Source organism: Helicoverpa zea, chromosome 17 (assembly GCF_022581195.2).
Source record: "Helicoverpa zea isolate HzStark_Cry1AcR chromosome 17, ilHelZeax1.1, whole genome shotgun sequence".
Taxonomy (NCBI): domain Eukaryota; kingdom Metazoa; phylum Arthropoda; class Insecta; order Lepidoptera; family Noctuidae; genus Helicoverpa; species Helicoverpa zea.
In genome coordinates this window covers 9,416,461-9,437,168 of record NC_061468.1, presented here as the reverse complement: position 1 = coordinate 9,437,168, position 20,708 = coordinate 9,416,461, and the positions used below count along the sequence as shown (strand labels likewise).

Below are 20,708 nucleotides of genomic sequence, written 5' to 3'. Positions count from 1 at the left end.
ACTTAACATTCTGCTGCTGAGAACATAAACTCCATAGGAAGTACAAAAGTAACATGTCTAACCAGTAGAAATGAAATCACTTGATACAATATTTAAAACTTTATTCACCTTTTGTGTAGGAAAACAAGGAATTCAGCTATCATCTTTCCACAAGCCAGGCTCCAAAGACAATTTACAGCAAAACCAACCTGTTTCATTTACAATACCTAATATTTCATTATGAACATATTTTAGAGATACATCACTAAAAGGTTGGCAGTAGCTAATTTTAAATAGATAATTCAAGGCTGAAGAAATCACATGACAGAAGAATTACGTTATAATTAGCAGACATACTTAATAGCTTGCATATTGGGGATTTTAATTATAAAATTTAGAAGACAAATGGTTCAAGATATACTACTACTCTACTCCACAAGCATCTTCATTGGTACACAATCAAACATTTTAAATCAATTTGAACCAGGATGTTCTCATTCATCATAATTTTTTAAATGATAGGTGTTCTAAATATAAAAATCACAAAGTTACTAAAGTAAACATTATAAAATAAGAGATTGAACTCAGAAAATATGTAATTTACATTTTACTTCCTGCAGTCTAACAAATGGATCTTCAGTTGAAATGTTGCTGCTCTGAGAATTTAATCAGATTAATCACATCCGCTGCCCATACAAGTAATACCTAAATCAAGCCAAGAAATTAAATATATTTATCCTAACAATAAGCATTTTCATTGCAGTTCCTCTCGCCTAAGGCATGGCAAAATCTTGTACACATCCCCTATTATAGTGACATTCTATCTTTCCAAGTGCCTGACTAAAGAGAATTTCCTATTGGAAAATATCTAAGATGGTGAACCAGTTTTGTATCCTTTGTACCAAAATATTTCTTTCTATTCTTTCTGCTAATAGAATATACCAATTTAAACAATACAACACATTTTACTATTCCAAACTATGTAAATAAACTTTAAAAGAGTATGATGCTATACAAAATAAGGTTTCACTAAGCCTTTATCAAATATTGCAAAACTCAAGATTATTGCTGCAGCACTTAAATTATGAACACATTCTTAATTTAGATGTTAAATGTTATGATATTGATATTCATATCATCAGGTGTTTACAAAAACACATGAAATCTCCAAAGAGGTTTATGTTGAATAAAAAAACTTAATTATAAAACATGGAATGAATATAATTCATACTTTGATTATCAATTTTCCACTGAAATATAATAATAACTTACAGCCACACATTATGAGAACTTATTCAAAGATTCCTATGTAATGGCACTTGACTGTGATAGTGTTATTCTTCCCAAAAAACATGAGACCAATGCGTTTCGAGAATCAATGTATAATTTGACCTAAAAATGTGGAATACAAATCTCGATACAAAAATGCAGTACACTCTGTAAAGTCTATAACTGAAGCACAAACTAACTGCTGGCTCGCTGGCAGGGCTTCAGTTGAGCGGGGAGTTGAGACACGGCCTCTTGCGAGGTCGGCTCTCCTCGCCATTCTGTTCAATGTGGCTCTGGTCACGCTTCTTTGGTGAATTGTTGTTCTGAAATTATATTTCAAATTGATTAGAAAACTACAGAAATATATCACAACTATTATACAAATAATTGAAATTAGTATAGAACCTTAAGTAAATTAGGTATTTGTGATTGGTTTAATGAGATTATAATTTAAATCAAATGCATTGTCAATCAGAACTGAAGAATTGACTTTCAATTAAAACAAGTTACTGCATCATAATTTCCCATTAGCCCCATGCAAACATATATAAAAACAAGTTGAATTGTGAATATATTGGTTCTTGCCCAAGTTTGGAGATCTAATTATGAATTAATTAAATTATAATTACCTTTTTCTCCCATTGCTGGTGTAGATATCTTAACAGTATATTTGTTTTTTCTGTTACAATTACTGAAAACAGAAAAAAATACTTCATTGCATAATTGCACAAACGAAAACGGGAATTGTTCACTTTAACCAACACAAGTGAAGAATAATCAGTATGCGAGAGGGCGCTGCGCGTGGCGTAACGTAAAGTAAAGTGCTCCGTAATAAAAAACTCTTTAAAAATATAAATAGTGCATAAAAGTGTATAAAACTTGATACATACACGTAACTTAAAGTAGTTATTAAGTGACAGTAATTGTGTTAGTGGTATTGTACAGAAACAGTGGAAATATAAGAAAAACTTTAAATTTGTGAGCAAAGATAAAACAATACATAAAGTGACTATTTTCAAAACAAAACAAAATTTAACTTTTATAAAGACCCCTAATTTACTAATATTATAGTGAATTATAGTGATAAAACAATAATAACAGTGAAACATTGAAAAATAAGTGCAAAAGTGACGCATACAGTAATTTGAATTGCAACCGCCATTACCGATTGTTTATGATAAACAAATAAAATTCACGACAAGTGGTCAATAAATTGAACTAATTTCTCTAAGTACGGCTGGCCCAGTGCACAAGCTCTCTACTTTTGCCGATCAACCAGTCTTACACGAATGTCCGCGAGTTCAAATCCCACTTGCAACTTTCACTTTTCGTAAATCCCTAAATTTAAAAATAATAAATAAATTTGAAAAAGTACAACACAATGAACTCAAACTTGTCAAGAAATAGTAACAGTGCTCGTAAGATGGCGCCACTAGTAACTTGTTACAAATGTAAAAAAATGGTCAATATAAAAAATACTGCGCTATGCTCTGCTTGTAATAACAGGTATGAATTAAATTGCGATGGCTATCCCGAAGCGACATATCGTCTTAAAGATGAAGAAGCCAAAAAGAAATGGAGGTGCAAGGCATGCATCAGAAATAAAAAATATGCCCAAACAGATAGTACATCTAATATTACGGTGCGTAAAAAGCAAACCTCGGTAAAAACGCTATCTCCATCGCAACAAGAAGTTCAACGAGCTGATCTAATAAATGAAAATATTAGTGACGAAACATTACGCCAATCTCCAGTACAACATAGCACATTGTTATTTGACTCCCATATACTTACAGAATGCGAAACATCTGATGACTCATATAATACTGCCAAACTATCAAAAAGTGTTGACGGAACAGTATCTAATTTAGTTTCAACCTCAGAAATGAAGTACACTATAGCTCAGCTCACCCTTAAACTTGAAAGCACCGAAAATGAACTGGGAAATCTGTTGCTCGAAAATAACGACTTACACAAACAGATAAACAAATTAACTTTAGAAAACCAAAGTTTAAAATCTATATGCCATTCTGCTACGATTTATGACAGTCCTAAGCTCAAAGAGAAGAAAACCCGTGCCTTGCCACAACAACAGAGCACGTATTCAACATCAACCTCCCCATCGTCAGACAGTCACAACATTAATACCGACGACTACGGTAAAATATCACTGTTGAAACAGGAGATCGTCACTCTACAACAACAATTAGTGGTCGCAGAAAGGGAGATCTCAACCCTCACTGGGCGCATTGAAGAACTTATGAGGAGTAGTCATATCTCATGTCAAAACTATGCTCAGGAACCAACGCACGCAACGAGTCAGCCGACTAATAGTACTGCAAAATATCGCAACTCAGCTGCTCTAAATGTGCCAAATACCTATCCCGGGAAGAAGATATTCATCTTCGGATCCCAGCGCTGTGTCGGACTGGCGGCGGCCATCTCACGTTCGCGAACAAACACACAGTACGAAACATACAGCGTTGTCGCCGAAACGAAGCCGAATGCACCGTCCAGCGAAATCTTGGCCAACTGTAGAAACAGTGAGTTATCTATCGATGACAAACTTGTTATATGTATAGGGGAAAATGATCGTAACTCAAACCTAACCTTATCCCAATTGCAAATTATATTAGATACGTTCAAAAATAACACTATAATTGTATTAAATGTCTTAAATAACGCATATTTAAATGTAAATAAATTGAATTACTCCTTAAAAAACATGTGTAAACAATATAAAAAATGCCACTTTATAAACAAAAAATGTACGAAATTGTACGATATCTGTCATTCAGTAAACTATATTATAGATTGTTGTGATTACAGTGATAAATATTTGAATCCTTGTGAAATTCGAAAATGGTTAGCGACTAGCAAGCCAAGTTGTAATGTAAACACTGGTTTTAAGGAACCTAGGAAAGGGACAATTCCCTACTACTTTAATTGTCTTCAAAAAAATAACCACAGGGAAAGTACAACCCCTCAACTGGAAGTAAAGAGTCCAAAGGGGACCATACCCTATTACTTTCCTATTATAAACAAGAATAAATCATTTTTTCGAGCCCAAAGTAAATAAGGAACACAATTTTAGAATACTCCATCAAAATATTGCTAGTATCCTATCCAAAAAAGAACTATTAGAAATAACGATTCAAGAATTAAAAGAAGTAAATAATGATCCGGATGTTATATGTCTATCTGAAACATTTATAAAAAAAGGTTACGAAAATTATGTCAAAATATATAACTATACTATGGCTTCTAACTTCTCAAGAGAAAAACAAAGAGGTGGCACTTGTATATTAGTAAAAAAGGGTTTGAATTATAAGGAGTTAACATTTGTTAAAAGTTATGCAATACAAAACACGTTTGAAGCCTGCGGCGTAGAGATAGTTTGTAATAAATTAGTAATTATATCTGTTTACAGAACACCTCAATCGGACCCAAATCAGTTTTTAACAAAATTAGATTGTCTTTTACATGATCTGCTGATGAAATATAGATCTAAATTAAATGTAGTTGTAGCCGGTGATTTCAATATAAATACTCTAAGAAAAAGCAACATAACTAACGAATTGCATAGCCTGGCCAATAATTATAACTTGAAAGTACACATTAAGGTACCTACACGTAAACTTACCTGTATTGACCATATCCTAAGCAACATTTCAAACGCCACTTCAACTGTCCTACCTCTACATCTCTCAGATCATGACACAGCACAAATGTTGAGCTTCCCTATCAAAAATAAATCGTTAAAATTAGCAGCATACTATGTTTTTAAAAGAGACTACAGCATAGACAATATCCGAAAATTTAAGGAATGCTTGCAAAGCCTGACTTGGGCCGATATTTGTCTAAATACTGATTCAAATTCCGCTTTTAATGAATTTCATGATTTGTTGTGTTTATTTTACAATCTTTGTTTTCCAAAAGTAAGAGTTAAGGTTAACAGTAATAACAAAAATGCACAAAAGTGGATAAGCAAAGGTCTAAGACAAAGTTGTAAAACTAAGAGAAAACTTCGTTATCAGTATTATAAAAATAAAAATTCAACTAATAAGGCCAAATATAAAAAATATTCCTATCTGTTAAATAAATGTGTATATAGCTCAAAAAAAAACCAAAATATTAATTATATTAATGCGCATGATAACAAATGTAAAGCAACATGGACTGTTATTAAAAACGAAATTAACGCTACTCAATCCAAAGATAATATAGAAAGCATAAAGCTAAAGGATACAGTAATCACAGACCCATTGGAAATAGCCTCTACATTCAATAACCATTACACAAACTTAACTTCAATACCAACTCAACAAAGTGCTGACCGAAACTTTAGAAGAAATAAATATTACAACTCAATGTTTCTGAAGCCATTACTAGAAAATGAGGTGCTACAAGAAATAATGTCTTTACGCAATACCAGATCTGAGGGATATGATGAAATTAGTACTAAAATAATAAAAGTTTGCTGCAACGAGCTTACTAAGATCTTAACTCACTTAATCAATATGTCATTTTTACAAGGAACTTTTCCTGATAAATTGAAATTATCCATAATAAAGCCATTGTTCAAAAAAGGAGATAAGGATGATATAAATAATTATCGACCTATAACTTTAATACCTATCTTATCAAAAATTTATGAAAGGTGTATGTATAGAAGACTGATTGATTTTTGCAATAAATTCAGAATTATAAGTGACGAACAATTTGGATTCCAAAAAAATAAATCTACAACTTTAGCTACGTTCTCTCTTATGAAAGCAATACTTTCTAATGTTAACAACAATCAGATAACTACTGGGCTATTTTTTGATTTATCAAAAGCCTTCGACCTGGTATCGCATGACATATTGCTAGAAAAATTGGAAGCTATTGGAATAAGGGGACCCGCTCTACAGTGGATAAAGTCCTATTTGAGCAATAGGAAACAATGCGTTACAATCAATAGAATTAACAAAAATAGAGACATGACACCTTACTATTCAGAGTATAGACATAATAAATACGGCGTACCGCAAGGAAGTGTGCTTGGTCCAGTATTATTCCTTATATATATAAATGACATTACAGAAATAACAAAACATAAAAGCGTCCTATTTGCTGATGATATATCCATTGTAGTAGCAACTGATAAAAAACAAAATACCATTGGAGATCATGAATGTGAAATTAATAATACTATCAATAAATTAATACATTGGCTTGAAACTAACCATTTAAAGATAAACCTAAACAAATCCGTCTATATACAATTCAACCATGCAAATAATAATAAAAATAACATTAAACTTAATATAAATCAACTCAATGAAGTAACACATACAAAGTTCCTAGGTATAATAATAGATAAAGATATTAATTGGAAATTACATGTAGATAATGTTAGCACTAGAATTAATAAATTCGTATACGCACTGAAGCAAGTAAAAAATGTTACTAATATAAAAACTGCTCTTATATCATATCACGCCTATGTTGAATCGATATTACGATATGGTGTAATAATGTGGGGCAATAGCACTGATACGAATAGAGCATTCGTTGCTCAAAAAAAGTGCATAAGGTCAATTTGTGGACTAAAACCCGAAGAGTCATGTCGACCAATGTTTAAAAAACTTGGCTTGCTACCGCTCCCATGCATTTACATTTACGAAATATGCGTATTCGTAGTTAAGCACATACATCTGTTTAAAACTGCAAATGAAATATGTTCACGGATCAGACGAGATCCTTTTAGATTAGTACAGAGTGATCCACCAAGACTGACCAAATATAATAAAAATTGTCTTGCAACATGTGTGCGGATATATAATAAGATGCCAAGTCATTTTAAAGTATTAAATATAAGACTGTTGAAGATTGCATTATATAAATGGTTGAATGAATATAATTTTTATAGTTTAAAAGAATTTATGGATTATAAATGTTAATGCCTTAAATAGTTTAGTTTACCTAAAATTTTTGCGTGCTATGTTCATCTTAGCTAAACATGTTTGTACTTACTTTATTATTATTAACACCTTGTATACCATGTTTTATGCAAATAAACAATTTATTATTATTATTATAAATGTATGTCTCTTCCAGACCTCGGGACTACAGAGTCCCGGATTTTTGGGAGGCGAACGTGGGGCCGAAGCCAACACGCTGAAGCCCTTTTGAGACAACTTTAATGAAATGGTGACACAAAACCGACGATTATCCCTGTATACACTATAGAAATGTACCCAAGGACAATCCCCGGTCATGTGCTAAACTATTGCTAACTATGGATGAAAACTACTTGGGCTATTGTGATGGGATGCTAATGGACTAGGAATGGGGAAACTACGGGAACTATGGCACCTGCCGATGACAATGTATTAAATACATGTTAAAATGGCAGGTGGAGACTCGCCAACTCACTTACTGGGCCCCCGGGAATCAGTCGCTAAATCGCAACAAGGGGGCAACAGGGACATGAGCGGCTGAGAAGGGTGAGGATACCTCGGCGGACTTTAAACGCAGATCACGCGCTCCCTGTGGGTCCAGCATCACCGGCCCACTCGCCACTTACCACGAGGCACCTACCCTCCGAGCAGGACTAACCTTGCTCTAGCGACTCCACTCTGACCGGCCGATGAAGGCAAGCCAAGAGGCGGGAGACCTATCCCCCGTCATGCTTCACTCCGGCAAGCCGGAGATGGGGGACAGTATACTCTCCCTGGAGCACTCGGATATATAGCCCCGCGGGGTCGCTACTCCCCGTCATCCGCCTCAGATGCCCTGCGGGGCTTATTATTATTATTATTATAATAATTTGTAAACTCATATTTAGGTTATGTTTTTACTTTTGACTAATGACCTGCCTAATTACTATTTACATTAACCAACTCTACTAGCTACGATTAGGAAGAAGTAGTAAGATCGCATACTCAACTTTGTTCAGATGGTATATCCTTAGTTGGTAAATAAATCGACGGTCTTTTAGAACAATTTCTAATTCCATGATCCGTATTGAATAATGTGAAGTTGTGCTCGTCGTACGACGGTAGATCCTTGAGAAACTCCATCACCGACTGCCGAAATATCACAATTCATGAATTCAATCAAACAATTTATCGAAAGGCACAACATCAAGGCCCAAGCATGGTGCGCAATACTATCACTTTTGGCCCGTTATATGAACGCAGTCTTGCACTCACCATAGTATTCCTATAATGATATGGTCAGAGCTTGTTACTTAACAATCAACAATTTGATAAATCAAACAATAAAGCCAAAATAATCAAAAATAAAATCCCCAACGATCGCTTACACGAGCAACCAGATGAGAATGACAGATAAAATCGAGTTGCCAGTTGCTAAAAATACAAATGAAAACAATTGTTTATTATTCGGGAGCAATATTATTTAGACGGGGATGAAGAATAATATGAATAAATATTGAAAGCGTATTTCCACATATAAATAAACAAAATATCTAATTAATTTTACTTTATTGTCAACCAAGAACACCGAAAAGCAGTAAGTATGTTTAATGTTGCCTTATGTAATAATGCACTTAAAAAAATAACAAAGCGGGAATTTTAAATTTCAAATTGGGAATCAGTTTTTCTTCTTGATTATTAGAATCTTACGAGATAGTACACAAAAGTTTTCATAATATTCGTAATGTATAGTTTAATCAATTCTAATTTTAATAGAACTTATAACCCAAGTGGAAGGCAGAATGCTTTATCCGATATCAAAAAACTGCTTACATCTAGAGACACAGCTGCACAAAATAAAGCGTGCGGATATTTGATAGAAGTGATTAGCCGTTACAATAAGAAATCGGATGAAGGAGCTCGTATGGTGGAATATTTACTCGAAAATGATATCACTGTATTTTTGTGCGAAGCCACTTCAAACTTAGATTTCACACTTTTTAGGTAAATATGCATTTTTGTTATATAATTCTGTGAAAGTAGGTAATAAGTTAAAAAATATATTATATCTGTTACAACTTAGATTTTCAGATATGTACCGCAGTTGAATTAATTAACTATAATTAGTAATCACTTACATAAAAACCACCTTACTTGCAATTTTTTTCGCATCTTAAGTGATCGCAACCAGTAAAAGGTACCTAACTTACATTAAATATAAATAGGTACTTTGATTTTTTATATTAGGCATTCATTTAGAACATACTTACATGATCAGCATGGCCAGCCAACGAGGTAATGCTGCCAGCCTCTTGGGTACGCTCCCAGTTGAAAGAGATGGCGATACATTTTTTGACGCTTTTTAGATATAGTGTTTAATAGTTTTAATTATTTTACTAGGATTGTTTTTTTGTGTTGTAAATACATATCTTTGTATATAACTATGTAAATAAACTTACATGAATCGGTCTAACTAGATTTGAATGTCTAGTCAAATGCAGAAAAGCCTCAGTTTTTATAAAATTCCGTGTTCGTCTTTTTACTTCTCTTACCAAAGTACAAACTAAATCTCATCTTCAGATCCATCCTAACATGTCTGCGTCTCCTGTGGCGGTCACGGGAATTCTTCTCGGAGGAGCACGCTGCGCACGCGATGACAGCGGTGCTACGTGCTCTCGCGCACTACGCGGGCAGCGGCTCCAAGCCGCCTGTAGACGCCTGCCTGCACTTCTTGTGTGATTTATTGAATGGGTAAGATGATAATGTCCTTTATTTTATTAATTGTTTGAAGATCAATTTAGGACTTGACGACCGGGCCGAGCTGACTGATTGCGATAGATAGGGCACTGCGCGGTAGCTTATCCTTGGTGCCTGTGAGCACCGCTCACTTCGCACACAGGGGTGGTTTGGCCCTGTATGAAGACCACTGCACACAGTTTTAGACGTCAAGATGTAAATATTTTGATATCTATCTATCCCTGGTAATTTGTAAGAAGTACTCAAATGATCTTATTTTTAATGCCATTAACGTAAGTTCTAATCATTCCAGGGTTTCCGCCAACAAGACCACACCAGCACTCTCCCACCAAAGTGCTTACAGCGCTGTCCAGCTGCTAGCTTGTCTGAACGCACTAGCTCCCCATATCAGCACGAACCGAAACACGATTCTATCCAGCGCTTTAGTGCTGCACGCGCTGATTTCATACCAACCAGAAAACCTAACTATCAGTATTAATACTGCGAACTCTTTGCTCGAAGTGCTGAAGAAATGGTTCAGTCTACTGATGGGCACCTTGAACCATGCAATGTTGGTGGGAGACGATGGAGTTTCTGGAATGTTCTACGTCGTTATTTGCCAGATTGGATTGGATGTTTTTGGGTATGTGACTGCATTTGTTTTAAAGTCACGTTTAAGTGGTAATGGACTAGCTAAAGCTCTCAAAGATAGAGCTGCAGCTTTCAAGTAGAGAATGATGACTTACATTAAAATAAAGTACAACTACAAGTACTTAGTACAGATCATAACAAACAGCAAGCGTCGGTTAAAGATAGCTATATAGGTATAAGGAATCTAGGGACTGTCCATTAATCACGTGATGCTGGAAAGGGGGGGAGGGGTTCACGAAAAATCACGATTATAAGGGGTAAAGTAAAGTAATATATCACTGTGTACTTTTTTTTCGGCGAACATGTGAATTTGAATATGATACTCCAGAGATGCACGGTGGTCGTCCTTCCCGCATCCTGTAACACAGGTCTCACCTAGTTCAGGAGCCAGGACTTCCAATATAATTGTACCTTATTTTTATGCCAATAAAACATTTATTATTTATTTATCCTCAAGCGACGATCGAACGGTAGATCGAGAGAGATTCTCTGCGTAGTGCGCGAAAATGATGACGCCGAGTGGCTTGATGAAACCGATGTTGATCTTTAACAAAGTCCTGTGCCAACAACTGACTTGCAAGATGCTTATCCAGTTATTGGTGTTGAAGAAAGTCTTGCTAATCCGTGGTCCGAAAATATTGTCAAAAAACTTTTTCGCATTTCTTTCATTATTTTTTATGTTAGCCAAAAACAAACTTCAAGTCTTCAACCAAAAGTCTGCCTCCGAACGTTTATTATATATTAAGTAGTCCATAATTTTCTATAATAAAATTAGATGATACTCATACCAGTATTTTTTTATAAATAAAGAATAGATTCTTTGAAGGTACGAAAAATACACGTGATATAGGGGGGAGGAGTAGTCTTAAACCTCACCACGTACGTAAGGCTGCCTTTTAAGTTCTGTCGTTTGGTAACCTCCCGCGATTTTTAAAAATATATATATATGCTATTTGAATCTTTTTGAATTTAGAATTCGAAAACAAAAGAATGTTTTTAAATAGGTCGAATAGTTTTATTGTATCGTCCATTCAAAGGTGACAGGTCGGTTGCAAAAATGGAAATGTGTAAGGAAAATTTGAGTGCGATAATTTTCTACAACTTTAAAAGGGGATTGTCGTGACTTCAGTACTAGAAAGAGATTAATTCTGTATTTAGTGATGTAGCACCATTCCTTAGGACCGCAGAACGCTGATATTTAGAATTTCAACCTGGGCACTCTAGCTTCAGTGACAAGCCTCGTGAAGGTCGTCCAAAAACCGCCATGATGCAAGTTTATATCGAGGCTGTGCGGCAGCTAATCCTCGCAGACGGACATGTAGCATATGGTGAAATAGAGGCATCCGTGGGCATTTCAGGGACCACAGTCAAAAATATCCTACACGAAGAACTTGGCGTAAGATAGATGATCTATCCATGGATACCACATTTTCTTAGCGACGACCAAGAAACAGCCCTAGTAAGTTGGTGACGTCAAACTCTGCAGCGATTCGACCGAGGAGAGTCAAAGCAGGTCTATGATATAGTTAGTGATAACAAGTCCTGGATATACGCTTATGATCCGGATTCTAAGCAGCAGTCAGCTGTCTAGGTCTTCCAAGACGAGCCAAAACCGACCAAAGTCGTACGCTCGCAAAGCACTTAAAAAAAAAATGGTTGTCTCGTTTTTGGCAAAGGGTGATCGTGTCGCCACTATTGTACTAAAATATCGCGACATGGTTACCGCTGACTCGTATACCATTGTTTGTTTGCCAAAAGTCATCACCGAATTTAGAAAAAACTATCCAAGACTTCGAATGATACTGCACCATGACAATGCAAGTTCGCGCACCGCCCGCCAAACACCGATGTTTTTGAGTTCCCAAAATGTTGTAATATTGGATCATCCACCTTACAGCTGTAACTTAAGCACTAATGATTTTAATACATTAACCAAAATTAAGAAAATTCTTCGTGGACTACCTTTCAGCACACCTGAAGAAGCTGTTGACGTATACAAATCGGCCGTTTTGACTACCCCCACTTTGGAATGGAATAAATATTTAAAAACTGATTTGAATGCATGCAAAAGTGCATTAAATATCGCTAGGTATTCTTAAAAAAATAATAAACGGTAATAACCTATTGGATTATCTATACTTATTTCAAACGACACAACTTAAAAGGCAGCCCTCGTATCACCAAGGGGGAGGGAGGGTCAAAAATTGCCAAAAAATTATCACGTGACTAATGAATGGCCCCCTAAGTAATCATGTAGTTCTGGATTTCAATCTAGATACAAGAAGTGACCTGTAACAATTTTCTAGATTGATAAAACTGGTTGGTCGCGTTCAGAAAGCGGATTTCGTCCAGTCGATACTAAGTGATGATCATGAAGTGAGTGCTCTGAAGCAGTGCTCAGGGCAGATGGAAGAGGCTGTCAGATTAGTTGTGGCTGAACTTGTTGGATTTACGAAGGTCAGTAGACAGGAGTATGCAATTTACGCCATTGCGTACCTGAATTTGATGAATGTGAATGTAAGTAGGTACCTACGTGAATTTTCAGCCATGTCGCATGGGTGTGCCAATAACTTTTTAGGGCTGGATCCGCCCCTGCTTGGGTTCGATTGTTTACTTTCAATTAAATGAAGTCTCTTTTGTATTGTGCATAATTATAGGAACATCAATCATCAATACCCACGGAAGAATACAATGTATTTCTAAAGCTGCTCTTAACATATTTCTATTCTAACAATAACAACGAATGTCTACCAGATTTCTGTGATATGCTGTTCTCGAAAGGATATCTTATGATGTTGCCTCAAGTACAAATTACAAGGTTAGTGATATTTAAGGCTTTAGAAGTCTTTATTTATCTCAAATCGGATTTATTTGTCAGTAGTTTTAGCATTGGTCCAAATATAGGTCCTTGTGGAACACCTTACAACATTCTCTCAAAACTTTACGAAACTGTTTTTAGGAACGATGTCTCTGTCCGCAAAGTAAGCACTCTAGTTCTAGGCGAGATGCTTAAAGTGCTGGCTGAGAAATATCTCAATGTGAACGCCGTGCAAGACAGTGACACATGTGCCAAGGTTATTCACGTAAGTTTTTTGTGGCGAGACATAATCTGGTTTTTAATTTGTAGTAGGAACCTACAATGTCAGGTTTTTGAGGTTTTGAGGTACTGGATACTAGTGATGAGACAGGCAGTCGCTCGCTCTGTTTGAAAGATTGACTGAAACTTGACAGTAGGATAGTAGATAGTAATTCTTGAGAGTCATATACCAACATTCAAATTGTTCTAAGATAAAGCCATCATAAACAATGTACCTTTACTGACAATAACTATTGTAGTAAAGGAGATTGGGCAAGAATGTATGAAGTTTGGTCCAAATGTCCACGAACGAGACCTATATAATTAAATAGTCCACTTAATTTAGAGTAACTTTTACTAAGAAAGTAAAGAAAAAAAACAATGCCAAAAAAAAGTTATAGCCAAAAATGTATTCTTAATTTTCGGTATTTTTGTATGTTGTCGTTATTATTTTTTATTTTATTCCACTTTCATTTCCGCACTTTATCTAAAACTAAGATGAGTAAGACACATTTGCATATAAACCCATATTTATTTGCCCGATGGATGTACGAATCACTAACCAACTGAGGCGCCAGAAGGGCTTGAATATACTCAACGGTGCCTGGATCTTTAGATAGTTCGAAGTAACTGGTGGTGTCTTCTCTCTAATAATGAACAATTCTATTTTGTCAGAAGGTACAGAAAGTACGAAAATCGAACATCACGAAAAGTAATTGAAAAAATGAAATTGAAAAAATCTATAAAATGTTTTATTTGATTTTGCTATAACTTTTTTCTGGCATTATATTTTTTTTTTACTTTCATAACAAAAAATGTTCTATATTTAACGGGCTATCTAGCCATATAGGTCTCGTTAGTGGTGGACATTTGGACCGGAATCGCCCATTGTCCTTTTATAACATCTTATTTATAAATCTATCTATTGCAGATGGGTCTCGTAGAATTACAGTACGGCATAGAGAAACCTCACCGCATCGGCTCACAACTGCAGAAGAACCAACCATACAGTTTGCTCATTTATATGTACTTCTATTGCCAGTCTTCTGAAAAGTATGGTTTTTATAACTTGTTTTAATATCGTCATCATTATTTCCATCCATCAGTATATTAGAATTTGCAATTTTTGAAATTTTTTATTCAATTTAATTTCAGTCCTGAAGAAGCAACAGCGCCACTTTTACCTTACCTAGTGGAACACATACTTAAATTACCCAAGACATTCAAGCCACCTGCGTATATCATTAAAGCTTTGTGGCTTGTGTTTGCTGTAAATATGGAACTCTAATTAATACTAAACATCCAATAATATTAACAACTTCATGACAGTTCAAGCCTTTTTAGTACACTTTGAGATCATCTACTTGTTCTCTTTTTCTTTATACTTACCTGTGATGCATTTGCCATCTTTTGTTACTTTAAAATACTGCACATCCTGTCTTATTGTAATACACAGATGTCAACAATATCAAACGGTTCACTAGAATCTCTGGGCGAACGTGTTTACCTTGAGAAGGCGACGGATCGTTTAGTGGCAATGTTGAACCCTGATCCATCGGTATTCTACACCCACAACCCAGCTATATTACTATGGGCGTTTACCTCCCAGAGAATTTCAAATTTTGTTAGGTTACACGTGGTAAGTACTAGAGTGGAATATTTCTTTACAAGCTGTATTGTAACCTATAATAGTAGTTTTCTAATTACAGGAATTGAATTTTCTTAGCTTTGATTTAGCACTTATTTTTCCAAGATTGTTTTTCTCATCACTAGCATCTACGAGAGATAAGGTCTTAAGCTCATGTTTGCTTTTAGCTATCTCAATGGTTTAAATCCGAAGACTCTTTGCCAGCCGACCTTACAACCCAGCCAACAGTTTGGGAACTTCTCCTAAACATTTTGATACAGTGTACCGACAAAACCATTGTGGGGAACTGTATGGAGGCCCTTCATATTTGTTTGGAAGACGGAGACGATAATGCTAGACAGGAATTTGCTGAGTTGATTTGGTCTATGCTGCCTAATGTTCTGTCTAAAGTTTTGATAGACACTGAATATCAGATAGGTTTAAAAAAATAACTTGTTTCATTTGTATTATTATTGTTTGCTTTCTTCCGATTTATAACTTCCTCTACTTTAGTGTATTTGAACTATTATCTTCAATTTTTATGTTTATAACTTTACGTGCCCCAATCTTATGATTTCCTTTTCCCTTATACTCGTTAGTATTATCAATTGACCATCATTCTTCATATTACCTACTCGTTTTGTTTTCTATACATATACTTTCCTAACTATGTACATTGAAATTCCAGTTTTACATTATTTTATCCTTCTTTCAGACACAAATATATGTCACTTCTTAGACCTAGCTTCAACTCTACCACCTCTAGAAATAGACCAGACGATTTGCCTAAAGACCGCTGTATTAATAACTGCAATTTACTCGAAGAATCTTCCAGAACAGTGTGAGGAAAGCACTAGGCATCATTACGAATATGTCTGTTTGAAACTGGGCTTGTGTTTGCTTAGTTTGGCTAATAACCAGAACGATAATAGAGGTAACGTATATTTTATAACTTGAAAGACTGGTACGGTTAATATAATCATTATTGTTTTGAAAATGTTAATCAGGTGATGGTAAATGGGAAATACAATCATAATGAGGAATATATATGTGGCTGTTTCATTACGTAAAATTTTACGTTTTCAGTTCTTTTAACTTACACAAATCGTGCTGGATTTCTGCAATCTGTGTTGGCTGCAGCTGATAGTTCAGATGAAAGAGTCGCTTGTGCAGCACTACAGCTACTCTCTTACGTTATACATTACTTCACCAAGAACAACTATCAGGTAAGAACATACTACCATACATAAGCTGTTCTTATAGTCATTCTATGTGATGATTAATCTAAAAATCACAAAAATACCTACTCACCTACCTCAACTCCTCTCAACCACAGCAAGAATTATCCTTTGAAATTTTGGCCTTAGGCGATTATCACACTGCCCCGCATGATGCAGCGTAGTGCGTGGATGCGTTTTTTTCCGTTGTATGGAAATATCTCCGTTTGTATGGAAAACACGCATAGTCCAACACACTGAAAATGCATCCACGCGCGTTCATGCGGATCACGCACATACATGCGGAGAAACACGCACCCCCGCGCGTAGGTGCGGGGCGAGACGCAAGGTATGGCACACTGAATCCCGCAATGCCGCGCGTGATTTTGAATGGGCGTGACGTGTATATTTGAAAATGGAACTCGCTGTGCGTGAATTTACAAAACGCACCTACGCGCGTGAGTGCGTGAAAAACCCGCACGATGATGCAGATCTGCACTCCCGCAGGAACGCGCGTAGGTGCGTCGACACGCAAGATGCAGCGTGATGCGGGGCAGTGTGAAGATCACCTTATTACATTTATGCTATTTCAGCCAAAATCAGTACTGCAAATCCAAACTCATTTGATCATAAAGACACTAAAACGCGACAGTACAAGCGAAAGGGGTGCTTCACTTCTACAACTAGTATACATGATGTTGAATACGGGAGCCAGTTCACCTCTGGCTTTAGCTTATAGTGTTGAAGATCAGCCGACGGTCAACGTGCAATGTAACGCGTTGAGAGCATTAATGTTCAGGATACAGCTGATGTTGTGTTGTAGGGTAAGTTTGTAAAATCATGCTAATTGATTACTTACTAGCTTCTGCCCGCGACTTCGTACGCGGATCCTGTCCCTTATGCCAGCGACTACGGGGTGTTGGGTTGAGCGGGTAACCGGGTTGTGGAGGTCAGATAGGCAGTCGCTCCTTGTAAAACACTGAGATATAGGCACCGCAGGACATCTGAGGCTGATGACGGGGAGTAGCGACCCCGCGGGGCTATATATACTGAGTTCTCCAGGGAGAGTATACTGTCCCCCATCTCCGGCCGGTCGGAGTGAACCATGACGGGGGTAGGTCTCACGCCTCTGGCTTGGCTTGGCCGTCCAGACTGGAGTCGCTAGAGCAGGATTAGTAGCCCTGCTCGGAGGGTAGGTGCCTCATGGTAAGCACAGGGAGCGCGTAATCTGCATTTAATGTCCGCCGAGGTATCCTCACCCTTCAGCCGCTGTCCCTGTTGCCCTCTTGTTGCTATTCAGTGACTGGTTCCCGGGGGCGCAGTAAGTGAGGTGGCGAGTCTCCACCTGCCATTTTTACATGTACCTAATACATTGTCATCCACTAACATCCCATGACAATATAGCCCAAGTAGTTTTCCTCCATAGTTAGCAATAGTTTAGCACAGAACCGGGGGTTTGGCACAGGACAGTGCTTATCAGATTGAACCACTTTTGCTAAAACGTCATATCTTCATATGCTATAGTCTAGCTGGGCTCCTGGAGTTCCACATCAGGTGTTTTAGAGAGTGCTTATCAGATTGAACAACTTTTGCTAAAACGTCATACCTCTATATGCTATAGTCTAGCTGGGCCCCTGGAGTTCCACATCAGGTGTTTTAGATCTTCAATTTGTATAAGTCAACAGAAAGTGCTCATCAAATTGAACAACTTTTGCTAAAACGTCATACCTGTATATGGTACAGAGAAGCTGGGCTCTTGGGGTTCCACATCAGGTGTTCCAGATCTTCAAATTTATTATCTCAGCTGAAAATGCTCATCACATGAAACAATTTTTGCCATGGCACCATTTTTGTATCTCTTATAGTTTTGTTGGTCTGTTGGAGTTCTGCATCAGGTCTTCAAGTTTCGAAGATAAATTATAGCCTATATGTTGACCAGGCTTAATACTGATACAACAAAGAAAAAATCATTGAAATCCGTTCAGTAGTTCGGAAGATTAGCGTGTACAAACAAACAGACATACAGATATACAGACATACAGACAGACACACACAATTTTTTTTTTTGAATTTGTTACCATTACCATTACTGTTTCTAAACCCCACCCAATTATTTTTTTTTAATATATTCAATGTACAGACACAGTTTTTTTACAGATTTATTATATGTATAGATATAGACTAGCTTCCGACAACGGAAACTACTTCTGGGTCCCGGATAAAACGCGTATATTCAGATGTGTAAGCTATATTACTGGCAAGTTTCTCTGCTACAAACTTTCGCATTTATAATATTGATAGGGTTGAGTGAAACTTCCTCTGTAAGTAACTAGACCTAGTTACGATGTCATTTTGTCTGACTTTGGGTTTCCTAGGGTTCAGACAACAGCTTTTGATGTCCTTGCCGTACATTAAACAGTTAGACATTGTAAGAGCGTGATGAGCCACTGATTAGTTAACTGTGATAGCTTTAAGAATCTGTTTACGAAGTATTTTAAATTTCCTGATGTGGTCCAAAGTTCAATTCTCCAAAAAAAATCTTGAAGTTTTCATGCTGCTTATAAACCCCTATCGAAACAAGACTATTTTCAATTGCAGGATTCTAAAAACCAATCCACAGCCGGCTGGAAAACTCTAAGCTCAATCTTCAAACATGCAATAGTCACAAAGAACGATACAAAATTGATAGCTACCCTAACATCCCAACCTTGGACTCACACACTCATTCATTTCCAACTCACACAAGACTTGACACCAGAGTTCCTAACATTCACTCAGAATTGGCTGACATTATTAAAAATAACTATAAAAAAGTGCCAAGAAATGAACAGAATTCAGCTCTGTAAGCAGAGTTTGGTGATCAAAACGATGATGTTGATGAAGAAGAATTTGACGGTGGACGGGGATCTGAAAGAAATGAATCAGAAGGTGCTGGGTTTAGTTGATGAGATTTTGGAAGAGGCTGCTATTAAATATTAACAGAGTAACAAATGAATTTTGCAGATTAAATAATTGTTAAGGTTAAAATGTTCTATCTACTATGCCGAGTGTTAGACTGTAGTAGAGTAGTTTAGATACACAATAAAAACTACTGCAAACAAACACTGAGGAGTTCAAACAAACAATCGTTATTGTTGTTGTTGTGTCACAGCCGGAAAATAAACAAAACAGGTTCATGTTTACACATAACGTTCAGACAGAGTAGCTATAGATACATAGTAAACTATAGAGTAACCAGAGGTAGTATTTTCAGAACATTAAAATTTTCACATTCCGACGTATTTAGATTGCTATTTATGTCGGCATTTAGTCGATTGTGTAATCCTTGGCATCAAAATAGCCCTTACGGAAAGTAACACCCCGGTTACGAATACCATTATAAAATACATTGTATTCAAACGTAACGTGTATGCAAAATTACTAATTAACTTTCTATTTTAACGATTGTCCAAAATATTCCGGAACCACTTTCCATGCATCGCTTTCCAAAGGACGAGAGAAATTATATATCGTACAAGCCCATAGGTGTTGATACTCACACTGAATAGGAATGAGCGTGAAAACCAAACACAATAGATATTAATTTATTTATTGATGCAGTTAACGGCCGCGTATTTCTATGCGAACAATTTATATGGCATTTTGTCATATCGGTAGCTGGCGAAAGCAGATGATTCGTTTGCCTCGTGGCTACTGGACCAAGTCTCTATTTGACTAAGTTTCCGCAGATAAACACTTCTTTCATTATGGAATGCCTAGGAAATTATTTTTCGCTGGGGGATATGTTCGTAGCACGAAAGACCAAATCTCTATCAATTCACTAAACTAAATACGCTTATTATATTGAACATAAGTACCTATGGGCGGAATCTGTCTTGTCTTAAAGGTCTTGTCTTAAAGGTACCTACAAGATCAATTGCAAAGATCAGATTTGCACTATCATTGAGTCTTTCGACCTGTAGGTTAAACTTTCAAGATTTCTACTTTGATGTACTTACTCATATATTGCTTCCTTAATTAAATATTCGTTTCCTTTATCTTTAACGCTTATTATTTCTGTTTTCCCATTTTCTTCATTAGCCCCTCGTTACTCGCCTCTTTCAGAAACAGGCGAGTACAACAGGTATCCACTACAACTTTAAAAAAATCGCATTTTGTGTAGGTACAGTTGACGACCAGCGGACCTTAAACTTAAGGGAAATATTTATAGGTCGATGATGTATTGCCAG

At 36.3% G+C, this 20,708-nt stretch overlaps 2 protein-coding genes across 2 annotated transcripts; one reads left to right on the top strand and one right to left on the bottom strand.

Annotated features, from left to right (window-relative positions):
* Positions 1 to 84: 84 nt before the first annotated feature.
* LOC124637970 (DET1- and DDB1-associated protein 1) lies at positions 85 to 8,608 on the bottom strand. The gene is made up of 4 exons (XM_047174722.1): positions 8,448 to 8,608; positions 8,183 to 8,321; positions 1,878 to 1,939; positions 85 to 1,571 (listed from the first exon to the last, which is right to left on the bottom strand). Exons 1-4 carry the CDS (start codon positions 8,448 to 8,450, stop codon positions 1,470 to 1,472), a joined length of 306 nt encoding a protein of 101 aa, XP_047030678.1. The 5' UTR covers positions 8,451 to 8,608; the 3' UTR covers positions 85 to 1,469.
* A 308-nt stretch (positions 8,609 to 8,916) lies between these two features.
* Positions 8,917 to 19,458, top strand: LOC124638513. Its single transcript, XM_047175485.1, has 14 exons — positions 8,917 to 9,176; positions 9,753 to 9,923; positions 10,222 to 10,551; positions 12,866 to 13,016; positions 13,217 to 13,377; positions 13,519 to 13,642; positions 14,567 to 14,688; positions 14,791 to 14,905; positions 15,092 to 15,274; positions 15,451 to 15,700; positions 15,978 to 16,196; positions 16,349 to 16,488; positions 17,073 to 17,303; positions 19,078 to 19,458. Exons 1-14 carry the CDS (start codon positions 8,917 to 8,919, stop codon positions 19,456 to 19,458), a joined length of 2,838 nt encoding a protein of 945 aa, XP_047031441.1.
* The last annotated feature ends 1,250 nt before the right edge of the window (positions 19,459 to 20,708 follow it).

Coding starts and splice junctions, on each gene's coding strand:
- LOC124637970 (XM_047174722.1), bottom strand. Junction 1,940..8,182: donor GGATATACCATCTGAACAAA/GTTGAGTATGCG, acceptor TTCTGTTTTCAG/TAATTGTAACAGAAAAAACA. Junction 1,572..1,877: donor ACCAGCAATGGGAGAAAAAG/GTAATTATAATT, acceptor ATATAATTTCAG/AACAACAATTCACCAAAGAA.
- LOC124638513 (XM_047175485.1), top strand. CDS start 8,917: ATGTATAGTTTAATCAATTCTAATTTTAATAGAACTTATAACCCAAGT. Junction 9,177..9,752: donor TTAGATTTCACACTTTTTAG/GTAAATATGCAT, acceptor TCTCATCTTCAG/ATCCATCCTAACATGTCTGC. Junction 13,378..13,518: donor CCTCAAGTACAAATTACAAG/GTTAGTGATATT, acceptor AACTGTTTTTAG/GAACGATGTCTCTGTCCGCA.